The 24,306-nt window shown below is 49.1% G+C and overlaps 1 protein-coding gene across 1 annotated transcript; it reads left to right on the top strand.

Moving 5' to 3' along the window:
* Nucleotides 1–10,120: 10,120 nt before the first annotated feature.
* Nucleotides 10,121–16,205, top strand: LOC148107233 (aflatoxin B1 aldehyde reductase member 4-like). The gene is made up of 7 exons (XM_087858292.1): nucleotides 10,121–10,426; nucleotides 12,478–12,665; nucleotides 12,820–12,924; nucleotides 13,617–13,713; nucleotides 13,949–14,048; nucleotides 14,657–14,786; nucleotides 15,776–16,205. The coding sequence occupies exons 1-7, from the start codon at nucleotides 10,213–10,215 to the stop codon at nucleotides 16,004–16,006; spliced, it is 1,065 nt and encodes a 354-aa protein (XP_087714418.1). The 5' UTR covers nucleotides 10,121–10,212; the 3' UTR covers nucleotides 16,007–16,205.
* The last annotated feature ends 8,101 nt before the right edge of the window (nucleotides 16,206–24,306 follow it).

Raw genomic sequence — 24,306 nt, forward strand, 5'->3', positions numbered from 1 at the left:
GTTAGCGAGGGCAAACTTCTGGACTTCCTGAAAGGCATAGAAGAATACTGTTCATGGTTTCCCACGCTACGGACATTAGATCTGCAAGCATGGGGAAAAGTAGGGCATGAACGTGAGCAACAGCGTGCTCAAGGAAAGTCTATTCCCACCACTATTTGGCGGACGTGGTCCCTGATCCGTTGTATCCTGGAACCACTTCAAACTCGGGACTCAGAGAGTGACACTGAACTTGAGAGTCTTAACGCCAAAGATGAGTCCCCAATGGGACCTGATCGTGCTGTCCCAGAAGGAGGAAAAGTCAAACGTGTTCCCCCTCGTCTTCCTCCCATAGAAATGGATGGCTTTCCATGGCCACCGTTACTTACAAAGAGGAACGGTGGTTTCCTCTCACGAGAACAGGCAACAGCTGCATCATATAGGGAGCCATATCCGACCTCGCTTTCGGCGGTTCAAACAGCCTTGCTCGTGGCCAAACAGCAAGGAGAGTCCCATGCTCTACAACTCGCATTGCCAGCAACCTTAAGGGAGCCTCTGCCTCCCGGGGTAGATCCTAACCACCCGGAAGGAATATATGAAGCCACGCACGAACCGTTTCCCTTTAAGGTTCTCAAAGAGTGAAGACAGGCCGTTCCAAATTATGGCACTAATTCGCCCTTCACTATGGCCTTATTCAGGGCGTTGCGGAAGGCATCCGATTAATTTCCAGGGACTGGTCCTTGGTAGTGAAGACGGTCCTGTCCCCCGGGGAATTCTTACAGTTTCGTACGTGGTGGCAAGACCATGCAGAAAGTGCTGCAAATTATAATCAAACTCATAACATTCCTCTCTCTCTAGAACAACTGATAGGGGTGGGACCTCGGAGTCAAGTGCAGGAACAACTGCGGATGACCAATCAGGCTACAGAAGAGCTTCGCAGATGTTGCCTACGTGCTTGGGAAAAAATGGAGTCTAGATCTCCTGCTAATGCCTCTGTTCAAAAGATTATTCAAGGAGCTAGGGAGCCTTGCACAGAATTCATAGGGAGATGACAGGAAGCTGTCAAAAGACAGATTAATCACGTAGAAGCTGCTGACACTTCATTACAATTTTCGGCCTATGAACGTGCAAACGCGGATTGTAAGAACATTCTCGCTCCTTTTAAAGGAAAAGGCACTCTCACTGATTACATCAAATCGTGCCAAGGTGTGGGCACCGAGACCTACAAAGCTGACTTGCTGGCTCAGGCCATGGCAGCCTTAACAACAAGTACTTTCAAGGGACAGCGCTACAATGGTGGGAGAAGCGGGCATACTCGTGCCCAATGCCGTCTTAAGAATAGAAATAACGATGGGAAAAAACAATCGAAATAATAATTCTTCCAGTCTTTGCCCCCCAATACTCAGTTTCAAGGGTGTTACCTACAGACCACCAAGATCCCACTGCCAGGAACCGAGACGAAGATGCCCACAGGGGTCAGATCAAGAAGCTGACCCAGAAAGCAGAAGTGCTGCCTAATGCACAAGGCCCTGTTACCCCTGGCACTATGGCTGCTACCACGATGGACTTATTGGCGGTAGCCGTAAGTATCCCACGCTGCCCCACGGCACCAGCCACCAATTTTACGTATTGGGCCTATGTACCCAATCCCCCTCTTATGAGGCCAAATGAACGGGATGATGATGCTGCCCCTGTATACTTTAATGGATCTAAACGGATCCCAGGGATAGCAGACCCTAGGCTCCCGATTTTCCCTAAAGGAGAAGGACAAGAAATATCACATTGGGCTTTCATACGAGACCTACGTGCATCGGCCGTTACAAAAATTGCTTAAGACCATTAAACCGAGGACGGCTGGTGACCTCTCCTGGAGACGTTAATTCCTCCAGAATACAACTTCCTTGGATATCTCCTGTGGGCTTTGCCTACAATCTGACCGAGGAAAACATTGAAATCCCAACGATTCCTAAATGTAAATCAGCCAGAATGTGGTTGGATGGAGGGATTCAACCCAATTGGGAGGAATGTAGAGGAAATCATCCCAGTGCGTTAATTAATGATTCCTATGGAGTAGTATGGGACTGGTCTCCTAAGGGGTCCGCAGTCTCTAATTGCACCGGGAGACAATGCTTTTCTCATCGAATCTTACGATGGTATGCACTTAATCATACCTCCATTTATACTGTCTCCAGTGGTCCCACAGGATGGCATGGGGACGGGGTAGCTGCCCCCTCTCCTTTTGTGGACTACCGCAAAAGACAAAAACATGTATGGAAACATGCTGCGGCGCAGCCCCCTATTAAGATCTGGAATGATACCTATCTTAAAGATGAAAACTCTAAGCTTTCAGACGGTTGATAAGGACGATATTCAAGCTTGTGTGAGAGACCCTTATGTGTTGGTGGTAGGACCCGTTTAATTGGATATGTCTCAAAAAGAGCTTTTTTGCACAAATTGCAGGTTATATGCCTGCCTGAATCGTAGTATAAATACCGACCAATCAATTATCGTAGTAGCATGAAGGAGAGTCGGAATATGGGTACCCATTGAACATCCCCATCCATGGGAGAGTTCTCCGGACATGCATGCCTTGCTAGCAGTCCTACATAAGTGGGTCCGACGCTCAAAAAGGTTTCTAGGACTCCTTATTATGGCCATTCTCGGCATTCTTGCCATCACCGCCACAGCTGCGGTAGCAGGAACAGCATTGCCCCAAACAGTACAAACGACAAGTTCATGCAAGATTGACATCACAATGCCAGCAAGGCATGGAGTCAACAAACTATGACTGATCAAAAGATAAGTGAACGACTCTCAGATCTAGAATGTACTATGACATATCAGGGAAATGGAATACGAAATATTAAATTACACATGCGCCTTCTTTGTGACTGGAACGAACAACATTTTGTGTTCCTCCCTTTCCTTACAATGCAACCGAAATTCATTGGGAGAAATTTCGAACACATCTATCTAATCATTATGGTAACAATTTAGCTCTTAATATTAAACAGCTACCAGCTACCGTTCAGGGCATTACTCATGCTGACTTACAAAATGTACCAGGCTTATGCTTGGCGGATAATATTGATGGGGCACAGTCCCCCACATCCTTTCAGTGGTTGAACAATAATGGTACTAGCCTTCTAGGAGCTCTACTATTACTTTTTATCTGTTTGTCATATGCTTAGTCCTGAGATGCGAAAGAAAAGCCTTCTGAGGAGTGATGGAACGCGGAGTGGCCAAGTCCGCCTTCCTGCTTCTACAAAAAGAAAAAGGGGGAAATGCAGCAGCCCCTGGCCGAGAGCTTATACTGAAGATGTAATAGGAAAACATGTTTGTGACCCTGTGGGCCTTAGCATAAATATCAGAGCACGAGCAGTTGGGAACGCCCGGCTTGCACTGGGTGGAACGCTGCCCTTCCCAAAACCCGCTGTGATAACAGCAGCCAGGAACACCGGGTCCACTAAAGGCGGAACGCGGCCCCAGCGGAAACCTGGTTGCTCTTGTCAATGGCCTGCAGGGTCCATAGAAACACGTTTAAGAATAGGCCTCCTTGCTGATCCTTACAAGATCTAATCCTTTGACCTTCCCTGGATTGTACTACTCGTCACTAGGCTCAGGAGACTCCCCTTGATTGTCTTTGAATGTTTACCGCCAATAAATACGCGAGCTTGCAGCTGTTCGGGGCGAGCGCACGCTTTGCGCTGTCCCCAGCACCCACCCCTGCACCCACGCTTTCCTTCAAAGCTAACCGTCTGTGCCTTGTCATTCTCCCGAATCACGCCGCGGCTCCGTGGGCAGTGTCGGGGCGTTGAATCAGTGCCCTTCTGTTGATAAGAAAATGTGAGCAAAGGTTTTTCCTTTTGCCTGCCCAGAAAACCAGTTTCAATGCTATGTCCTTATCAGGACTTCGATTACTTAGCTAAAACTTCTCAGTGTTAAAGGAGCCACGTTTTGCTACCAGGTATCACGCTACATATTTGCCTTTGGAATCTCTTATTGTCACCTTGGTTACAGAAAAATACATTTTGGATTTTGTAATGATCTTTAATCCTCTCTAGGCATGTGCTTAACAAAATTTTATGAGATGTTTATAACAAACATGCCAAGATTTAAATTATAAATGAAGTCTCTTTGACTCATTAGGCCTTTTTATTTGGTCTTGTAAGTTCCTCTGCAAGTACTGTTAAACAACTGATAAGCTTTAGGTTACATTTCAGTAAATGCTGTAACTATTCTAGAGAGGATATGAAGTTCCTAACGTTTCAATGTGCTCTGGTGTAAGGCCATTACTTAATATTCTCATGATGGAAGTGTTACGTGTCACAGAAACAACCGGATGTCCTTGCCAGTCATAGTGTCACCTCTCATCAGATGTTTAACCCTGTCCGTTTTTGAGCTTTTGTCATTTATAGTTACTGTTCTTATTCTCTGGTAAAATAGTTCGTCTTCAAGGAGGTTCCTCTAAGGGACTTAGAACAAATACAGGTTTTTGATATCTTTAATATCCTAAAGCAGGTAAGAATTTCCTCACTAAGAACTCACTAAGGCTGCGTTGAAACAAAACAAGAATAGTAATATGGAAGTAAGTGAATTTAATAATGACAGTTTTTTGGTAAGTCTTGGTTGAAACTTGCTGATTCTCTAATGTTTGCTCTTCCAGATTAAGGAGACTTTGTCTTGGGGCGCCTGGGTGGCACAGCGGTTAAGCATCTGCCTTCGGCTCAGGGCGTGATCCCGGCGTTCTGGGATCGAGCCCCACATCAGGCTCCTCTGCTGGGAGCCTGCTTCTTCCTCTCCCACTCCCCCTGCTTGTGTTTCCTCTCTCGCTAGCTGTCTCTCTCTGTCAAATAAATAAATAAAATCTTTAAAAAAAAAAAAAAAAGGAGACTTTGTCTTAAGATATCTATGACTTACAGAAATGTGATAAAATATTCATTTGTGGGAAGCCTGGATGGCTCAGTCGGTTGGGCATCTGCTTTCTGCTTGGGTCATGATCCCAGGGTCCTGGCATGGAGCCCACATTGGGCTTCCTGCTCAGTGGGGAGCCTGCTTCTCCCTCTGCCTCTCCCCCTCCCCCCACTCGTTCTCTCTCTATCTCTCAAAAATAAATGAAATTTTAAAAAATATATATTCATTTGTAAACAAATTGAAGCATTTAACTTTTCTCTCTACCTGAATCCTCTGAAATGCAAAAGGTCTCAGTAAGTATTCTTTCTCCCATGGCAACCATAGTCATTTTCCTAAGTTCGGTTAGAATTCCTTCTCCTTGTAACAGGACGCCGTTGGAAACATTGGTCATTTTACCAAGGCTTTGACTGGAATGCCATATTTGAGAGAGACATGCATAGCCTCACATATGACCAAACAGCTTTCAGGAAGGTTGACTTTATGAAACCTGGAGCCATAAAGCCCTTTGGAAATGTTGGCCTGAGACCTTACTTCAGAGCTCCCAGCAACCGCACCAGGTGAGTAGAGCATGTCGCTTCCTGGCAGGTGCAGGAAGCTCGGGATATACTGGGGACTCCGTGAAGAAGAATCCACCCAAGTCTACAAGGATTGCAGGCATGTCTGAAGGCAAGTACCTGCCTTGGCTTCTGGCCTGGAGAGGCTACTAAGAGTTAACCCTAGAGATTTCTTACAAATAGTTCCAGGAAGGGCGCCTGGGTGGCTGGCTTGGGTGACTGCCTTCGGCTCAGGTCACGATCCTGCATGGGAATCTGATTCTCCCTCTGACCCTCCTCTCATGTGCAGGCTCTCTCTCTCTCTCTCTCTCATATAAATAAATAAAATCTTAAGAAAAAAAGTTCCAGCAAAGCAGATTCTAAAAGACCTATGTGATCAATTATTCTTCTTGCTGAGCTTATGTAAATTATTAGGCCAAGTTTGTTAAAACTGAACTTGTTTTTCAAACAAATTAGTCCCGATTTGGCTGCCTCTGATTAAAAATGAGGGTGATTACAGGGAGAAATTATGTTTCAATAACACATCTTTGTGGATGTTAAATTCTAGCTCCGAATGTCTTTAAAAGAATTTCGTTTGCCTAAGCTAGACTTCTTGAGATAAACTTCAGAGAAATTGCCACAGAGCTCATGTATAAACAATCTTCCTGCTTGTTATTCTGTGGGGATAATAACAGGACCCCATGGGCATATGATTATTTAGGATTAATCCTCAACAGTTATATAACTCAGCTAGCAACTGACCAGTTCTGGGTGGCTGGGATGACAAAATCATTCCCTAAAAGCCACAGCACACCCCACTCCACAGGGTTAACTGTGAACTTACGGAGATAATGGATGACCCCACTTTCCTTATGATTGTCTTGGATAATGTACTTGGGGATGCCCTTACCTCTTGACAAGTTTTCTCCCACTTGCCAGTGATTCCTTGTAATTAGGACATATCTCTCAGTGGGGAGTCTGCCTGAAATTTCTCTCCCTCTGCCCCCCCCCAAATAAAACATCTTAAAAAAAAAAAAAAGAAAACAACCCCCCCCCATGGTAGGCCAGAAATTAGAAATAGATAATCCGCCATGACAGTTAGAGACTTCAACATTCCTCTCTCAACAACTGATAGAGCTCCTGCCCAGAGAATCAGCAAGGATACAGAACTCAGAGGGGCCATCAACCAGCAGGATCTGCTCAACACTTATGGGCCAGTCTACCCAACAATTGCAATAGCTTCACCGTAACAATGTCAGTATCCAGGTTATGCTATTGTATATGGCTCTGCAAGATAGTACTTGGGGAAAATGAGGGGGACCACAGAAAGGGTACGAGGAATCGTTCTGTGTTATTTCTTACAACTGCATATGAATCTAAAATTACCTAAAAGATTAAAAATTAATTAAAACTTACTTCTCATTTAGAAGTACTCAGAAAGGTTATACATGTCGATCTTGTAGTCCTAACACCTGTATTTAGAATGCGCACAACATAATCTCAGACTTAAAAACTCTATCTTCATTGATTAGGCAAAGATCATTAGTAGATGAACCCGTAAGAGGAAAGATTGACAGGGAACGTTTTGTGGAGGGAGCGGGCTGACATCCCATGAACCCACTGCTTGATCCCAGCATTCCTAGGAGTGAGTCAGCCATGCTGTTTGTGCCTCCCTGGTGGGATGCATCCGGAAGTACTCAGCACACTGATGAAGTATTCTTTTCTTTTTTTAATCGAAATTCAATTAGCCAACATACAATATGTCACTGATGAGTTATTCTTAAGAAAGAAAAGAAACTAAGCTAGATGTGATCTAGCCATTAGCATGAGCTTCCGTTTGATAGGAATTATGAGGGGATTAGATGAGCAAGTTGAATGAAACTATGACTATGCAATCCTAATGTGGGACATACTGCAGCCCAATCCATGGGTGTCTTCACCAAGCAAATACAGGACCGTTGGGTGGGGGGGCAGGGCTTGGAGGGGGTGTAGAGAAGGCTGAGACTACTGAAGTTTTTTTAAGATTTTATTTATTTATTTGAGAGACAGAGACAGACAGAGAGAGCATAAGGGGAAGAGGCAGAGCCAGAGGGAGAAGCAGATTCCCTGCTGAGCCGGGAGACCAACCCAGGGCTTAACCCCAGGACCTTGAGGTCATGACCTTAACCCACTGAGCCACCAGGTGCCCCTCTTTGTCCTTATGAAATGTTCCTGTTGTCTTTGGTAGTGTTCTGAGATCTACTTTGTATTCATATAGACATTCCAACTTTCTCCTACTTAGCTTTGTCAAGGTAAGTCTTTTTCCATCCTTTTACTTTTTACCCATCTCTGTTTATATTCTTCAGTTTTTAATTACTTACTATATAGTTGGGTTTTGCTATTTGAGCCAATCTGACCACCTCTGGCGTATTTCGTGGCGATATTTGTATCATTTGTAATTAATGTAATTACTGACATGATTGGGCTTAAACCGATCTTGCCATTTGTTTTCTATTGTTTCATCTGTTCCTTGTTCGTTTTTTTCATATTTATCTGCCTTTTTTGGTTTAATTCAGTATTTTTTATGATTGACTTTATCTCTACTATTGCCTTCTTAGCCACACCTCTTTGTTTTATTGATTCGGTGGGTGTTTTAAGGCTTATCATTTACATTTTTAACTTATCACAATGTACCTTCCAATCATAGTACACCAGGCCACGTACACGTTAAACAGAATACTGCCTTGTCATTTCCTGTGTACTATAGTTTTTCCTCTCCGTTCTTTCTTTCTTTTTATCTTTCGTTCGTTCTTCATTCTTTCTTCCTTTCTTTCCTTCCTTCTTCCTTTCCTTCCTTCTAAGATTTTATTTATTTATCTGTCAAAGAGAGAGACAGGGAGTGTGAGTGCACAAGCAGGGGAGCAGTGGGCAATGGGAGAAGCATTCTCCCCGCTGAGCAAGGAGCCCGATGGGAGGGCAATTCGGGACTCCATCCCAGGACGCTGGGATCATGACCTGAGTGGAAGGCAGAGGGTCCTGCTGAACCACCCAGGTTCCTGGTGTGCTATTGTGTTCATATATTTTCCTTCCACCTTTGTCGTAAACTTCTACCTTTGCATAATAAATACTACATCCTTAGTTTTTCCTTGAAACAGTATCTTTTTGATGTTTGTATTAATATGGAATTTACATCCTAGTTCACCCTTTTAAGGGTAGAGTTCTTTTTTCTTTTTAAAGTGTTATTTATTTAAGTAATCTCTACACCCAAGGTGGGACCCGAACTCAGGGCCTTGATCAAGAGTCGCATGCTCTCTGCACTGAGGCAGCCAGGTACCCCAAGGGTACAGGTCTGAAAGTTTTGACAAAGGTATGGAGTCATGTTATCACCACCACAATGAAGATGTAGGAGAGCCCCATCACTCCCGAAACTTTAAGTGATCCTTCTGTGCTCCTACCAGCAGCCCCCGGTAACGACTGCTTAGATTTCGGTCTCTCTAGTACGGTCTTTGCAGGAATGGCATGAAATAGAACCATACAGTCTGCTGAGCAGCCGTTCCGATTCCTTCCTGTGACTCTGCTGATCAGTTCATTCCATCCAATGAACATACCCCAATGTCTTTATCCATCCTGCCGTGGAGGGACATTTCGGTGCTTTTCAGTTTTTGTCTATTACAAGCAAAGCCTCCAAAAAACACTGGTGTATAGGTTTTCGTGTGAACACAGGTTTTGCTGAGTCATATGGCAAGTTTATGTTTAACTTTATAGCAACGCAATGATCTTTTTAAAGGGTCAAAGATGAGGGCAACAGGTGGAAGAGCATGTGACTGCCGATGTCTGATTGTGAATTCAGCCGCATCTTGGGTGTAGAGATTACTTAAATAAACAAATTAGAAACAATGGTTAAAAATTAAAGTTTTAAGGCCCTCAGAGGGGAGAGGGGGATGGGGGAATGGGATAGACCGGTGATGGGTAGTAAGGAGGGCACGTATTGCATGGTGCACTGGGTGTTATACGCAAGTAATGAATCATCGAGCCTTACATCGGAAACGGGATGTACTGTATGGTGACTAACATAATATAGTAAAAAATCATTTAAAAAAAATGAAAGCTTTAGATTTCTCCACCTTGACCACCCCCAGCACTTCATTTTGTGAACGTGTAAATTCAGATTCCCTTCCGTCTAAAATACTTCTGGGAGAGTGAGCGATTGCTACTACCCCTGCTTGTCTAAACAGAGTCTTTATTCTGCCTTCTGGTTAGAACCGGGTTTTCGCTTGGGTACGCGTATTCCGAGGCTCTCAGTTCCTTGTTTTCATCCGTTTCATTTTTGTGCCACAGGGACACAGGCTGGAGCCTCTGGCAGGTCCCCACTGGAGAAGCAGAGTGGCCTCTGGGAGCGCAGGGTGTCTGGACAGCTCGAACCAAGGCCTCCTCGCAGGACTTTTAGCACGTAGAGAAGCCCCTCTCCAACGACCCCAGGACCCCGGGACGGAGAGGCCGAGGGAGGGGGAGACGTGGACGCGAGGCCCATGGAATCCCACCCTCAGCGTTCGGGAACTCTCCCACTAGCGCACCTCCGCCTCCTGTGGCTGAGCCAGGCTACCTGCCAGGGAGGGGCGTGCAGCCCGGAGGAGGGAGGGGGCGGGGACACACTTCCCCGCTCCCTCGGCCCACCCGCGCTCCGCCCCCAATGCAGGTGGGCGGGGCCGGGTTCTGCTTTAAAGTGGCTTTGGCTTCTGCAGCCTAGTGCCTCGCGCCAACCATAGAGTTCCACCTGTGGGGCACCGATTCCGCTGCCACCGCCGCCACCATGTCCCGGCCGCTGTCCCCCCGGCGCCCCGCCACCGTCCTGGGCGCCATGGAGATGGGACACCGCATGGACAAGCCCTCCAGCATCGCGGCCGTGCGCGCCTTCCTGGACCGCGGCTACACCGAGCTGGACACGGCCTTCATATACGCCGAAGGCCAGTCCGAGATCATCCTGGGCGAAATGGGGCTCGGGCTGGGCGGCAGCGACTGCAAAGGTAACCTCTACCTTCCCCTGCACCGTGCGGCGCCCACCCGGCCCCAGCCTTGGCCCGGCCACAGTCAGAACCCACGGCTTCGGGCCCTCTCGTGCTCTGACCTCCTCACAGCCGCGTGGACTGCCTGCTCCTTAGGCCCCATGCACGTGTCGTCCCGGACAGCCAGACAGTGCTTTGCCCTGACCAGTCTTTCCTCTCCCTTTCCCTTCCGAGAAGGTCTCCCAGGACCCTCCCTCAGCGACGTCCCCCTCCAGGTGCAGTCTGGAACGACTTGGTTCCTCTTCTAGGGGGCACTGAAAGCGCTGGAATCTGGCGCTGTGCAGCCCCTGCCTCCTTCCCCGCCCCCCGCAAGTGCCCCCTGCGAGCCTGATCTGCTGAAACCCTGCCCTTACTGTCCTGGCATTCCCTGGCAGAGCGCCGCCCGGATCCAACTTGGGAACCTGTGGGGCATCTGCTTCCTCCTTGCTCTGGCCCTAGACTTTGCTCCGTTGGGGTTTCGGGCGCTATGCTCAGTAGGCACGGCCTCCCGCTTCCTGCGGGTGGCAGTGCCATGGAGCCGCAGGAGCACGGTGGGCTGGCATGGGGGAGTGGGGGTGGTAGGGGATCTAACTACCCTCTGGGCTAGCCTCTGAGGTCCTAGAAGGGAAATGGACAGGAACCCACTCTGCGGAGCTCGGGTTCTAGAGAAGGCTGGGGAAGCCGGGAAGAGGGAGCACTTCTGGTGGGGGGACATTGAAGAAAGCTCCGAAGAGGGAACATTAGACATTGAAGAACTGATTGGTTTGCCAGGAGGAGGAGGAGGAGGACAGGCATTAGTGCTGTGGGCGTAGGCAGTGGGTGTGAGATTTGGTAGTGCCAGGGGTGTTGGAACAGGCAGATAGAGCTAAATGGAGGGTTTGTATAAGGGCAGGGGTACGTCCATCACCAATCTGATGCCATTTGAAAAGATTCGGCAGTGCCGGGCAGTTCCTTAGAGTTCAGCAATGTCGGCTGTTACTATTAGGATTACTAGCAATAATAGTGTTAGCACACGGCACCGTCTCTCCCTCCGGCTCTTTTCTGTCCTCTGCTAGAGCCTGGCTTGGTTTCTCCTGTGATTCACAGCATGCTAGATCTGGAACAGTAAGACAGAATGCCTGCGTCTCAGTGCTCGCCCGTTCTAGATCACCGGGCTCCTTCTCTGACCACTCTGGGTCTTCTTTCTCAATGTCTTTTTTTCTCCAAGCCCTCCATCCCTTCCCTCCTTATGGTCAGAGCTAGTGGGGCCAAAGTCCTTGACCTCAGCTGCGAAGTTTCATTCACATGAAGAAGAGGTGGACGAACGGAACAATTCCAAGTGAGCGGTCCTGCCGCCTGCTCCTAAGTCTCAAGCAGTCAGATGACTTGCCTGGTGTGCAGGGAGGGCCACATTCCACGGGGTGCTCTCAAGACCGTTTCCATGGGTCTGTGGCCCTTCTCTCCCTCGGGTACCCCCTGACCCTGGTGCTCTAGATCCCTGGAATTGCAGGCATGGCTCCTCGTCTTCACCCTCTGGAATGACCTTCCCACCCTTCCTCAACTGGCAGCCTGTGACTTCCCCCTGGAGACCAAGATTCAGATCGTAAAGAAAGCCTTCCCTGAGCTTACAGCGGGTCTCCCGCCTCTATGTCCTGGGCTCCCCCAGCACCTGGTGCATCCCTGCCTCACTTACTGTCATGCAGCCCCTTAGACAGTGAGTCCCCAAGGGCAGGGATCGCCTGTTGGGTCTCCCACCCTTAGGGCCTAGTAAATAATGCGTCGTAGTGATGGCATGAGCGATGATGACAATGAACACGTCCATTCACGTTCTGATCAAGCCTTGGGACCAGCACACAAAATAGTACCATGGTCACAACCAATTTATAGTTGAGAGGGTTGAGGCTCAGAGAGGTTGAGTAACTTGGTCAAGGTCACAGAGCTAGTAATGGCAGAGCTGGGACAGGAACCCAGGGCTTTCTCTTAGTCATTACTTACTCTCTCCAGTGTTTGGTAAACTGCCCTGAACTCTCATTTCACTCCCCGCCCCCCCAAAGTGAAAATCGCCACCAAGGCCAATCCACTGGGTGAGAATTCACTGAAGCCTGACAGTCTGCGGGCCCAGCTGGAGACATCCCTGAGGCGGCTGCAGTGCCCCCGAGTGGACATCTTCTACCTGCATGTACCAGACCACGACACCCCCGTGGAGGAGACGCTCCGTGCCTGCCACCAGCTGCACCAGGAGGTGAGGCCGCCCCCGAGTTCCGAGAGAGAGAAGGCAGCAGGGTAGTCCCAGAGCTGAGCCAGGGACAGACCCCACTCCAGGGGTCCCCACCCGCCTCTCCTCTTACCAGTGTCCTGGGCGGCGGTGGGTTCTGACCCAGGCCTCTCCCGTGCAGGGCAAGTTCGTGGAGCTTGGCCTCTCCAACTACGCCTCCTGGGAGGTGGCCGAGATCTGTACCCTCTGCAGGAGCAACGGCTGGATCGTGCCCACCGTGTACCAGGTGAGGCCGGGGCTGCAGGGCCCGTCTGCAGGGCTGCTGCTGATCCCCGGTTCTCCTGGCCCCTCTGCCTGCCTCCTCTCCAGCGCAGCCCCTCCCCTGCTGACAGCCAGGGATGCCTCCCAGTGCACCTTAGGCTCTGGCCTGGCTCCCCTTCCCTCATCGTGTTCTCCTGGGGCCCTTCCTTCCTGCTTCCTGCCTGTGTGCGTGAGCCTGGACCATTCTTCCCCTGCTCCTAGCTAGTCCGAAGTGCTCAGGCCACGCTTAGATGGCTCGTCCCCTGGAAGCCTTTCCCAATGCCCCAGAGGAATCTGCGATCTCAGGCCCTACTTCTCTCCTAGTTCATTCAGCAAACGTTTGGACCCCTGCTTGGTGCCTGACACCGCTTGCAGAACTTACTCGTGGAGTCCAACTGCTGCTTTCCTTGATTGTACCTGTGGCCGCCCTACCTTGCTATTCGATCTCTCAGGGCAGGGGCCTTGTCCTGTTGGTGTGTGGATGGAAATTCCATGTGCAGCGCCTGGCTGGTGCTCAGAAATGTGGGCTGAATGAATGAATTTTCCTTTCCACCAAGTAGATGCCGTGTTTGTGAAGGTCCTAGGATTGTTATGGTGTGAACTGCGGGCTGTGCCAGGGAAGCTGTGGGGTCCCTTCCTTTGATACGGGCACACCTGCAGCTGGCCTTCTACCCGCAGGGCATGTACAACGCTACCACGAGGCACGTGGAGACGGAGCTCTTCCCCTGCCTCAGGCACTTCGGACTGCGGTTCTATGCCTACCACCCTTTGGCTGGTACGGGCTGCTCTGGGGGCGGGTCCCCTGGGGTGGGAGCCCATTCCTGGCCCCAGCTCTGCCTCTTCCTGACCCGGTAGAGGGCCGGCCCGGGACCTGGATAGCAGGGAGGGGTTTGAAGAGAGGCTGGACCGTGTCCTCCATCCCTCCTGGGTCGCCTTCTTCCCCCCTCCCCAGTCCAGAACAGCCTCTGGGAGCAGGGTGGGCCACGGCTCTGATGTGCGTCCACCCGCAGGGGGCCTGCTGACCGGAAGGTACAAGTATGAGGACAAGGACAAGAAACAGCCCGTCTGCCGCTTTTTCGGGGATAAGTGGTCTGAGATCGACAGAAATCGGTGAGCGGGGGATGGGCTGGGTCAGGATGGGTGGGGTGCGGGGTTCCCTTTATCTGACGTGCAGAAATTCTGGGCAGCTTTCCTAGGGATTCTGGGTCTCCCCTGCTGTCCAGAGCCATGTCTCTTGATTCCTACAGAAATGACTAAACTGGGCAGCGTTTCTTGTTTTTTGGGGAGCTCTGTGAGCAAAGGGTGACCCCCGGGTCTCATACTGGGTCTTCCTAGGCCTAGCGGTTCCCTGAGCAGTGTTTACCAGGAAGGAAGGAGTGAGCCCTGGATGCAGGCTCAGGATGGCTGGGGTTGTGTCATGCCCACCCCACCCCACCCCACACTAGTAACCTTTGCTTCACTCGGTAAAGGGAGGGCAGGCAGTTCTTAAGAATCATAAAGAGATGAAAGATGACTTTGAGGTGTTTGGTGAGGGTCCCCCCACCTGCCTCCTGTGCCCAGTGGTTCTGCTGCCCAATCAAGCCGGCCGCTGCAGGAAGGGCGCTGGGTTCCCCACTCCGCAGAGTTGGGTGGGCACAGCTGCCGTGCTTGGCTTTGTGGCTCTAGCCCAGCGTGACCCCGGGTTATTGACCCTTGTGCCATTCCCTTCACCTGCCCAGCTTCTGGAAAGAGAACCACTTCAAGGCCATTGCCCTGGTGGAGAAGGCCCTGCAGGCTGCGTATGGCGGCAGCGCCCCCAGCATGACCTCGGCCGCCCTCCGCTGGATGTACCACCACTCCCAGCTGCAGGTGAGCCGGCCATCCGGGCGCCGCCGCCGCCCCTCGTAGCAGAGCCGGAATCATTTACCTTGACGTGATTTCTAAGTCGGATTTCATTGTTTTTTTCTTGTGTTTGTTTTTGTTTTTACCCAAACCATTTTATTTGGGGGCGTCTGGCTGGTTCGGTTAGTGGAGCATGCGGCTCTTGATCTCAGGGTTGTGAGGTCAAGCCCCATGTGGGGCATGGAGCCTATGTCAAAAAAAGAGAAAAAAGTTTTATTCGTAAGTACCCTCCACACCCAGTGTAGGGCTCCAACTCCCAACCCCAGACCCAGAGTCGTGTGCTCCCCACTGAGCCGGCCAGGCGCCCCACCGAAGCAGTTCTTCCCTCCGAAGTCTCTCCTGCTGACAGAGCTGACGAGAGCCCTTCCGTTGTCCTAAGCTCCTGTCTCAGCGCCAGGCCCCGGATGAGGGCTTCGCTCACATGTACTTAGTTCTCCAGCCCTATGAAGTGCCAGTCCCCAGGATTTACAGATGAGGACATGGCTTCACACAGCTGTGCAGGGGGTAGAAAATTGCCCAAAACCCATTAGCGTCACTCACACTTCAGTAGGAGTTGGGGTCCCTCTCGCTCTGGCGTCCCTGGTCTCCCTAGCTACAACGTCCCACCCGCATCAGCCTGACGCAGTTCCCAGTGTTGGACGCACAGGGAGTAGTTTCTCAAAAAACCGGGGCTAAGTGCCTGACATAGTTTCTGATTCCCGTAAGTAAGCCAAGCGTCACCCAGCTGAGCGGCCAGGCTGCGCTCTGAGCACAGGTCTGTCTGAGGATGAGCAGAGTGACGGCAGAGGGAAAGACGACAGGGTTTGAGTCACATGGTTAAAATCACTGAAGGCATCCCAGGTTCCTTATAGAACTGTATTCGGCATAAATAAACATCAGAGCCCAGGTCTCGGCAAGGGCAGGGCTGGGAGGGAGGATGTGTGGCTGGAGTCACACCTGGCTGTCTCCCCTTGCAGGGTGCCCTCGGGGACGCGGTCATCCTGGGCATGTCCAGCATGGGGCAGCTGGCACAGAACTTGGCAGCGACTGAGGAAGGGCCGCTAGAGCCGGCCGTGGTGCAAGCCTTCAATCAGGCCTGGGAGCTGATCTCCCACGAATCTCCCAAGTACTTCTACGGCGACGAGTCCTGGCTGGGGCTGCCAAAGACTTCTCTCTCTTTCGTCACCTCTTCTAGTCTCAAATCCTGATGAGTCTGCCTTAACTCGATTTAACTAACCAAGAAAATGCTCTTTTTTGATTGTCTGGATCAATGCAATATTTTTCTAGATTCCGTCCTGGCTCCCAGTTGCCTTCGCAATGTGTAAAGGCTGGGGCTGTGGTCCTCTTGGGCCGTTCCTGTCTGAATAAAGCAGGCACTTGACCGGCCTGGGCCCTGAGTAAATCCCACGAACGTGTCTCCTTTACTGTCTGCCGCCTATTCTCATCTACCCGAGGCTTACTGCCAACGGGGCAGAACCACGAGCTGCAGTCCCCAGAGGGCAGGGGCAGAGCCTGACTTTCAACGGCAGGGCTGAGGTGGCCGTCGCTGTGCTGCGCACAGGAGAAGAAATGCAGGCCGTGCACCCTGAATATACTTCTCTTAGCCAGAATCACCTGGAAATAGAGGCACTTAGAAGTAGAATCCTTGCGGCCAAAACCTACCGTTAGCGTCCCCACCAAGAAGAATAAGGATGCTCCTGGGCTCCTCCTGAGATGCTGTGTGACATTTTTAGAAGCCTCTAAATTTCGGCGGTGGCTTTACTCCTGTCCTGGTGAAAGCCTCCTGTCTCCTTGTCATCTGTAGGACTCTCAGCCTTGCCCTGGGTCTCCTGCTGCTGGAGGTGGAAAGGTGGCATGGCAGCCAAGGTCCCCATTTTCCTTGGCAACCCCCGACTCCAATCAGGGGGCACCCAACGCTGGGGAAGATAAATCCCAGGTCTCATCGTTGCTTCTTGACCATTCCTAGTGCAGAAAAATCAGTCTAGCCCTGGGCAGGGCTGTGGGGTGTGGGCCAAGCAGCAGAAGTCCGCTTGCTTATCTTGAAGTGAGGAAGGGGGCTCAGCTTGGAAATGTCAGACCGGACCACCAATCAGAAACAATCTCTGTTCTAGGAAATCTCCCCTTTGCCATCTAGAGGGAGACACCTTGCAGACAAAATCTTATTCTGTATAGGAGCAGCCGCCCTCTCTTCTCTTCATCCACCATAGAATGCGTTCTTCCCTTAAGCGGGATGGTGTAGCAGTTCCCATTCACAATTAGCTATCCTAAAATCAAGTTGCTTCAAATGACTACCTCCCCCTAACTGAGATTAAAGATTCAAGTCTAACTGGTTTTTTGTTTTGTCTTTTTTAAAAACAGAAATTCATTAACAAATCCTAAAATTCATGTGGAAATTCAAGGGACGCCCAATAGCTCTAAGCTTAAATAAGAAGACTCTGTTCTCTGATTCTTGATTTCAACACTTACCAAAAGCTACAGTAATAAAGACAGTGTGGTAGTGGCGTAAGGGTAGATGTACAGATCAATGAAATAGAACCGAGAGTCGAGAAATAAACCTTTACACGAACTTTCAATTGATTTTAGAGAAGTGGGTCAAGAAAATTCAATAGCAAGAGAATAGTCCTCAACAAAGGAAGCTGGGGCAACTGGATATCCACATGCAAAAGAATGAAGTGGATCCCCTTCCTCACACCATCCACACTCACACAATGAACTCTAGGATTGTAGCCCTAAGTGTCAGGCTAAAAGTATAAAGCTCTTAGAGTATAGGAGTAAATCTTCATGACCTTGGGCTAGGCAATGCTTTCTTAGATGACACCAAAAGCACCGACAACAGAAGACAAAAAAGAATTAGACATTATCAGAATGTAAAATATGTGTGCTTTAAAGGATACCATCAAGAAAGTGAAAAAGCTGGGAAGCCTCGATGTCTCAGTCAGTTCAGCATCAGTCTTCAGCTTGGGTCATGATACCAGGGTCCTGGGACCATGTCCCATACTGTGTCCATGCTCAGTGGGGAGCCTGCTTCTCCATCTGCCTGCTGCTCCCCCTGCTTGTGCGCTCACTCTCTGTCTCTCTGTCAAATAAGTAAAATCTTTTAAAAAATTAAAGAATGTGAAAAAGCAACCCTCACAACGGGAAAAAAATACTTGCAAATCACCTACCTCATAAGGAATTTGTATCTACAATATATAAAGAATCCCTACAATTCAATGATAAAAGATAGAAAAACAATGGAAGAAACAGGCAAAGTCCCTGAATAGACCTTTCTCTGAAGAAGATAGACAGGGCCAATAAACACGTGAAAAGCTGTTCAACATCGTTACCCATCAGAGAAAGGAAATGAAAACCACAGCGATACCACTTTACACCCACCAGGATGGCTAAAGTAAAAGACAGACAATAGCAAGTGTTGACAAGGGTGTGGAGAATTTGGAATCTCCTACACTGCCGGTGGGAATGTAAACCGGTGAAGGCACTCTGGAAACAGTCTGGCATTCCTGAAAAGATAAGTCCTAGAGTTCCCGTATGACCCGGCAATTATATCCCTTCGGTATACACCCAAGAGAAGTGAAAACTTCACCCAAAAATCTGTATGCAAATGTTCATAGCAACAATAGCCAAAAAGTGGCAGCAGCCCAATGTCCGTCAGCTGATGAATGGATAAATACAAGGCGGTCTGTTCATACGATGGAGTAGCAATAAAAAGGAACAAAGTAAAGAAACATGTACCATGTGGACGAACGTTGAAAACATGCTAAGTGGAAGAAGCCAGTCACAGTGGACCTGCTAGTGGAAGATTTGGTTTACATGAAATGTCTGGAACAGGCAAGTCGACTAGACAGAAAGTCACTTAGTGGGTGCCGAGGGCTGGAAGGGGTGTTGCAGGAAATGGAGAGTGGCTGCTAATGAGGTCAGGGTTCTCCTGGGGGGTGCTGGCACGCTCTAGAACTGTGACGGTTGTACAACTCCAAATACTCTAAAAACCATTGAAGTAGACAGTGTATGTGTAATGTGCGAATCGTGTCTCAGTGGGGAATGCTCACCTGCTCCCACAGTCTGAGAAGTGACCTTAGAGCTGGTGGTGCAGTCCCCCGAGGCCAAAGCACCCACACTGTGGTCGTTGATGCTGATGGCCAGCTGCAATGCCAGCTGCTTCCAAGCGGTACACTTACACGTGACCCCGCCATGTAGCCTGGGCTTCCTCAAAGCGTGGCAGCTGCCTTCTGAGGGCAAGCATCCCAAGAAAACCAGGCAGACGTCATAATGCCATGTATGTCCCATCTTTGGAAATCCATAGCATCACTCTTGCCTCATGCGGTGAGTGTCAACATTGTGTCGTACAAGAGAATTATGAGAGAACAGACGGTCATCTTTGGAAGACCACATCTACCATGGGGAGCAATGGTTCTGAGTGGTCAAGTCAAGAGGATGAGCCTTTGAACTGGCCCGGAGACCTTCAGTCCCGAGTAACCCCATTAGGGATGCATTCTCCAGGTCATGTTCCATCTACTAGAACTTTTGGCTAGCGCATCTCACACATGTTCCATGGTTGCTTGAATTCAGCCATTTGATACTTGATGAGCTTTTTCAAATGACAGAGGACGAGAGTTAGATCTGGAAAACGGAACATACGTAATTTCAAACTAAAGAAACTGGCCCGTGGTGTATAAAAGACTGGAGAGGGGCGCTCTGAGGTGGCTCCGTTGGTTGGGCATCTGCCTTCGGCTCGGGTCATGATCCCACATTGGGCTCCTTGTTCAGTGGGAAGCCTGCTTCTTCCATTGCCTCTTCTGTTCCCCTGCTTGTGCTCTCTCTCTCCCTCTCTAACAAACAAATAAATAATAACAAAAGAAAGAAGGAAAAAGAAAGAAAGAAAGAAAGAAAGAAAGAAAGAAAGAAAGAAAGAAAGAAAGAAAGAAAGAAAGAAAAAGAAAGACTGGAGAATGACGTGGAATAGATGTTGTATAGTCGAATTAATGTGGCAGAAAGATGGCTACTGAAGCTAGAGGCTGGTGGGAGGGCATCTGGGCTGATATCCTCACAAAATTCCCATCTGGTCTGCTTGTTAGCATCACCCGTGTTGAATGTGGGGGTGAACATTATCAGTGCCTCAAATCTGCATTCTGAATACCTTTCAGAAGCTCATAAGGAAGGGCAATGGGAGGAACCACACTACTGAGGAGAGAGTACTTTTCCACTCCATAGATCTTTAATTTAACAGCACTACTTTTAAAATGATATTATTTTTCATTTACTTGAGAGAGAGGATGAGTGGGAGGAGGGGCAGAGGGACAAACAGACTCCCCACTGAGTGAGGAGCCCTATGCGGGGCTCCATCCCAGGACCCTGGGATCAGGAATTGAGCCAAGTCTGATGCTTAACTGACTGAGCCTCCCAGGTGCCCAGGACTATTTTTAACACAACACCGTGGTGCGTCAAAATTTGTGTGTGCTCGTTGCAAAACCACTTCCATCTTTGATGTTGAACTTTGTAACTGAATTTAAAATAGCCTTCACAGGGCACCTGGGTAGCTCAGTCGTTAAACGTTGACTTTGGGGGCGCCAGGGTGGCTCAGTCGGTGAAGTGTCCGACTCTTGGTTTCGGCTTCAGTCATGAGCTAATGAGTCCTGGGATCGAGCCCATATCCAGTGGGGAATCTACTTGAAGTTTCTCTCCCTCTGCCCCTCCTCTCACTCCTGTTCTCTCTCTCTCATAAATAAAACAATCTTTAAAAAAAATAAACTGGACCTTCTACATGGCACAAGTCACATCGTAATCTCCAGACAGTATTCTACAGCAAAAAATAGCAATTCTTTCAAGATGCTCGTGCCAGTTGTCTTAGTCTGTTCAGGCTGCTGTGACAAAAGACCACGGACGGGGTGGCTGAAAACTACAAATATTTTTTTCTCACAGTATTTGGAGGCTGAAATGTCCAAGATCAAGGGGCCAGTGTATTCAGTGTCTGTGAGGGCTCTCTTTGTGTTTTGCAGACAGCTGCCTTTTGACTGGCTATCCTCCCATGGTGGAGAAAGAACTCTAGTCTCTTGCTCTTCTTATTAGGACATCCGTCACATCTATGGACTGTACGCTCACCACGTTGGTGAGGGAGCAGAGGCTAGCTGAGGACAAAGCACAAGGTGACACCTGCAACCCCCCCCCCAGGGTGGGATATGTGGGACATTCTTCCAGGAAGCTCCCAACTGTCTTTTTGTTTTTTTAAGATTTTTAAATATTTATTTGAGAGAGAGTAAGAGAACACAAGCAAGGGGAGTGAAAGAGGGAGAGGGAATTGCAGACTGACCACTGAGCAGGAAGCTTGTTGTCGGTCTGGATCCCCAGACCATGGGAATTTGACCTGAGCTGATGGCAGACGCTTCACCGACTCAGCCACCTAGGAGCCCCAAAGCTCCCAACTGCCTTAATATTATTGCTTTACTAGAGGGAAAAGCAACCATCACTTGACATGGCAAGGCCTCCAGGATCTTGTAGGTCCTCTTTAGCCTATGGCCTGCTTTTGAAAACCTCCCTTTTTGCTTACCTCCCCCAGCCCCATAGTATATAATCAATTGCTCCTCACAAGCCCACTGCCACTCTTGTTGCCCACCGTGCTTTCATAAAGCCACCATTTTGCACCAATGACGTCTCAAGAATTCTTTCTTGGTCGTCCACCCCAGACCTCACCCCACTGAACCTCACCTGTATTCTAAAACCACATCATATGGCACCCACATGTGGCACTTGGGGTTTTTTCATCTGGACTCTGAGCTTCGGGGAAACTTGGTGATTACTTTCTCTTCTCTTCCTTTCCTCTGCTGTTAGGGGCTCTTCAAGGAGTCCGGTCTTCCTGCAACACTTTCATTGCGATAGGTCAGGCTGCCATCCTCTAGGCTGTGGCTACTCTACGGGGAGGAGAAAGCCTGCCTATTGGCTAGAAATTAGTAACATAGTCGGGATGGTAATAAGACCCAGAAACTTGACGCCCTCTCTTTACTCCTGTCCTTCTATAAAGTCGTCTCTCTTTGTCACGGGGCAGACACCTAAGTCACCAGGACGGCTGCCAATCTTAAGACTCCAATGTGAGGTTTCTTCCTGATTGATCTCACGGGATCCCCTTCACATCCCTGCTCTAGCCACTTGTGGCCACAGGACTTCCGCTAGGAGCAGCCGAAACCAGTGCCCGATGGAATTACAACCCAACCGGGGATGTTTCCTAGGGAAGTTGACTGGAAAGACTACCTGTGTTGTAATGTCACTTAGAACCACGATGGATTTCTATCTTGACTGTTTTCCGTCAATGTCCTCTACTAACTACTTAAATTACAAAATTGGGGGTGCCTGGGTGGCTCAGTTGGTTAATCGTCTTCCTTCTGCTCAGTTCACGATCCCGGGGTCCTGGGTTGGAGCCCTGCATCGGGTTCCCTGCTCAGCGGGGAGCCTGCTTCTCCCTCTCTTGCTCACGTTCATTCTCTGTCAAATAAATAAAGAAATAACCTTTAAAAAAATAAGGTTAAAAATAGTAATAAATGAGACAATTGGGTAATTTCCATTTAAAACTTCCTAGTGTTCTCCATGGGTTTAAATAGGCAAGGCGATAACGCAGCTTTCAGAGCCTAAGACGGCATGGCACGGTATCTCAGTCCATTCTCCAGGCATCCATCCATAGCCTAGGATGCGATCGGGAAGGGGAGGGATGCCCGCACCGTCCTATGGGGGGTTTTACGGCAGGAATGTCTTCGCGGTGAGGGAGGATGGTGATCAATAGTGGTTTCTGTTTGAGGGACGCCTCTGTTCGCCTTTGACACACAAACCCTCTGCCATAGGCTGCGTGGGACGCCATCTGGGAGTCGGGGGATTTGGTAATGGACCTTCTTTACTTTTCTCGGAACATGGCCTCAGTAGGCTTCGTCTTTGGTTCCCAAGGTCTCTTCCTCGGGGTTGCTTTTTAACCCACTGGAAACAATTCAGACTGCAAAATTTAGGAAAGGACTGCTCTGCTGTAACACTGCATGGCCTCAGTGGGATCTATCAGTTAGAAAGGGACAAATAGAAGTACCCGAGGTCCATCCAGGCTTTCGGGGCTCAGACGTGAGGGCCTCTTGCAGACCATATTTGGCTAGTAAAACTCCCTCCTGACATATTGGATGATAATTATCTGAACAGGCCTCCTCCGAGTAAACCCAGGTTGCTGCAGGAAACACAGGCCATCCCAGGCAGAGGGGACTCTTGATTCTCTCTCTCTCTCTCTCTCACTGTTCTTCCTAAATGGATGTGGGGGCTTCTCCCTCACTCATTTCCCAGGTTAATGGCTATAATTGGAGCCATCTGTGGTTAGTCTACCTCAGGACGGGCACTACAAGGAATAGGCCCAAGGAGCCACCGAAATCCCTTGTTTCAGAGAAATTCGGTCGTCTCTGACCTGACATGGCCTGCCTAATTCCACTTGTTGGCAGGAAGACATGGCGTCCGCTCCTCTATTTGAGCTCATGAACTCTAGAACCAGGAACCTTCTCTGCCTTCTGGCAGGACTTTACCTCTTCTGCCTCTCCCACTCCCTGCTCCCATTTCAGCACCACCGTGGGTGCGGCCTGCAGAACTGGCTTCTAGACCATCCTCGGTGCCTCAGTCACCACAGCTCCTTCTCCCCTCGCTGTCAGGAAGCGAAGAAGAGCACTCCCTGGACCTCACACCGCCCACTCTAGATTACCCGCCAGTGTCTCAGGTAAAAACTGACATTGGGGAGGATCCAGGTAGAACATGTCAGTAATTAAACTGATGTAAGTTTGTTGGTTTAAGATAGACATGTCTTTAAGGTTATCAGCATGAAATGTGAAGCTTTGATTGTACCAAGATTTTCTGAGGGTCAAGTAAGCTCTGTTATCTCTGTTGCAATTTGTTAGTAATAAGATGGCTAAAATGATGGTTAATCTTGTCTGTCTCTAAGTTTTCATGGGCATTTGTTAAGATAGCTTTCAAAGGGGCGCCTGGGTGTCTCAGTCAGTTAAGCAGTTGCCTTTGACTCGGGTCATGATCTTTGGGTCCTGGGATCAAGCCCCATTTCCGGCTCCCTGCTCAGCGGGGAATCTACTTCTCCCTCTCCTCCAAGCCCTCCTAGCCTCCTGCTCCTGCTCGTGCTCTCTCTCTCTGTCAAATAAATAAATAAAATCTTAAAAAAGAGAGAGAGAGAGAGATCGCTTTCAAAGTCTTTGCTAACCTGAAACTTTAAAGTTTTCCTTAGATGGTAAGTGGGATGAAATTCTTTGGACATGAAGGTCTTTTCCAAAGAGGATAAAAGGCTAAAGCATTGAGTACTGGACGTAGGTTTGTCCTTTCGACTACTTATTGCAGAACACTAAGGATATTTGAGTCTGTAGATCAGCATGCTTTGTGCTTAACTGAGTCACAGATTTGCCGTCTAAACACTTTGGTGTCACAGTTCACAGCTGGTTACTACTTCGTTTTCACTGGAGACCCAGGTTCCAGGAGTGCAAAATTCTGCTAAGTGTAA

The sequence above is a fragment of the Ursus americanus genome, chromosome 33, assembly GCF_024610735.1.
Source record: "Ursus americanus isolate L20-20 chromosome 33, mUrsAme1.1.p, whole genome shotgun sequence".
Taxonomy (NCBI): Eukaryota; Metazoa; Chordata; class Mammalia; order Carnivora; family Ursidae; genus Ursus; species Ursus americanus.

Bases quoted from the DNA above. Each gene is read 5' to 3' on its own strand.
- LOC148107233 (XM_087858292.1), top strand. From the start codon at position 10,213: ATGTCCCGGCCGCTGTCCCCCCGGCGCCCCGCCACCGTCCTGGGCGCC. The intron at 13,714-13,948 runs GTACGGGCTGCT...GTCCACCCGCAG, and splicing joins TGCCTACCACCCTTTGGCTG to GGGGCCTGCTGACCGGAAGG. The intron at 14,787-15,775 runs GTGAGCCGGCCA...CTCCCCTTGCAG, and splicing joins ACCACCACTCCCAGCTGCAG to GGTGCCCTCGGGGACGCGGT.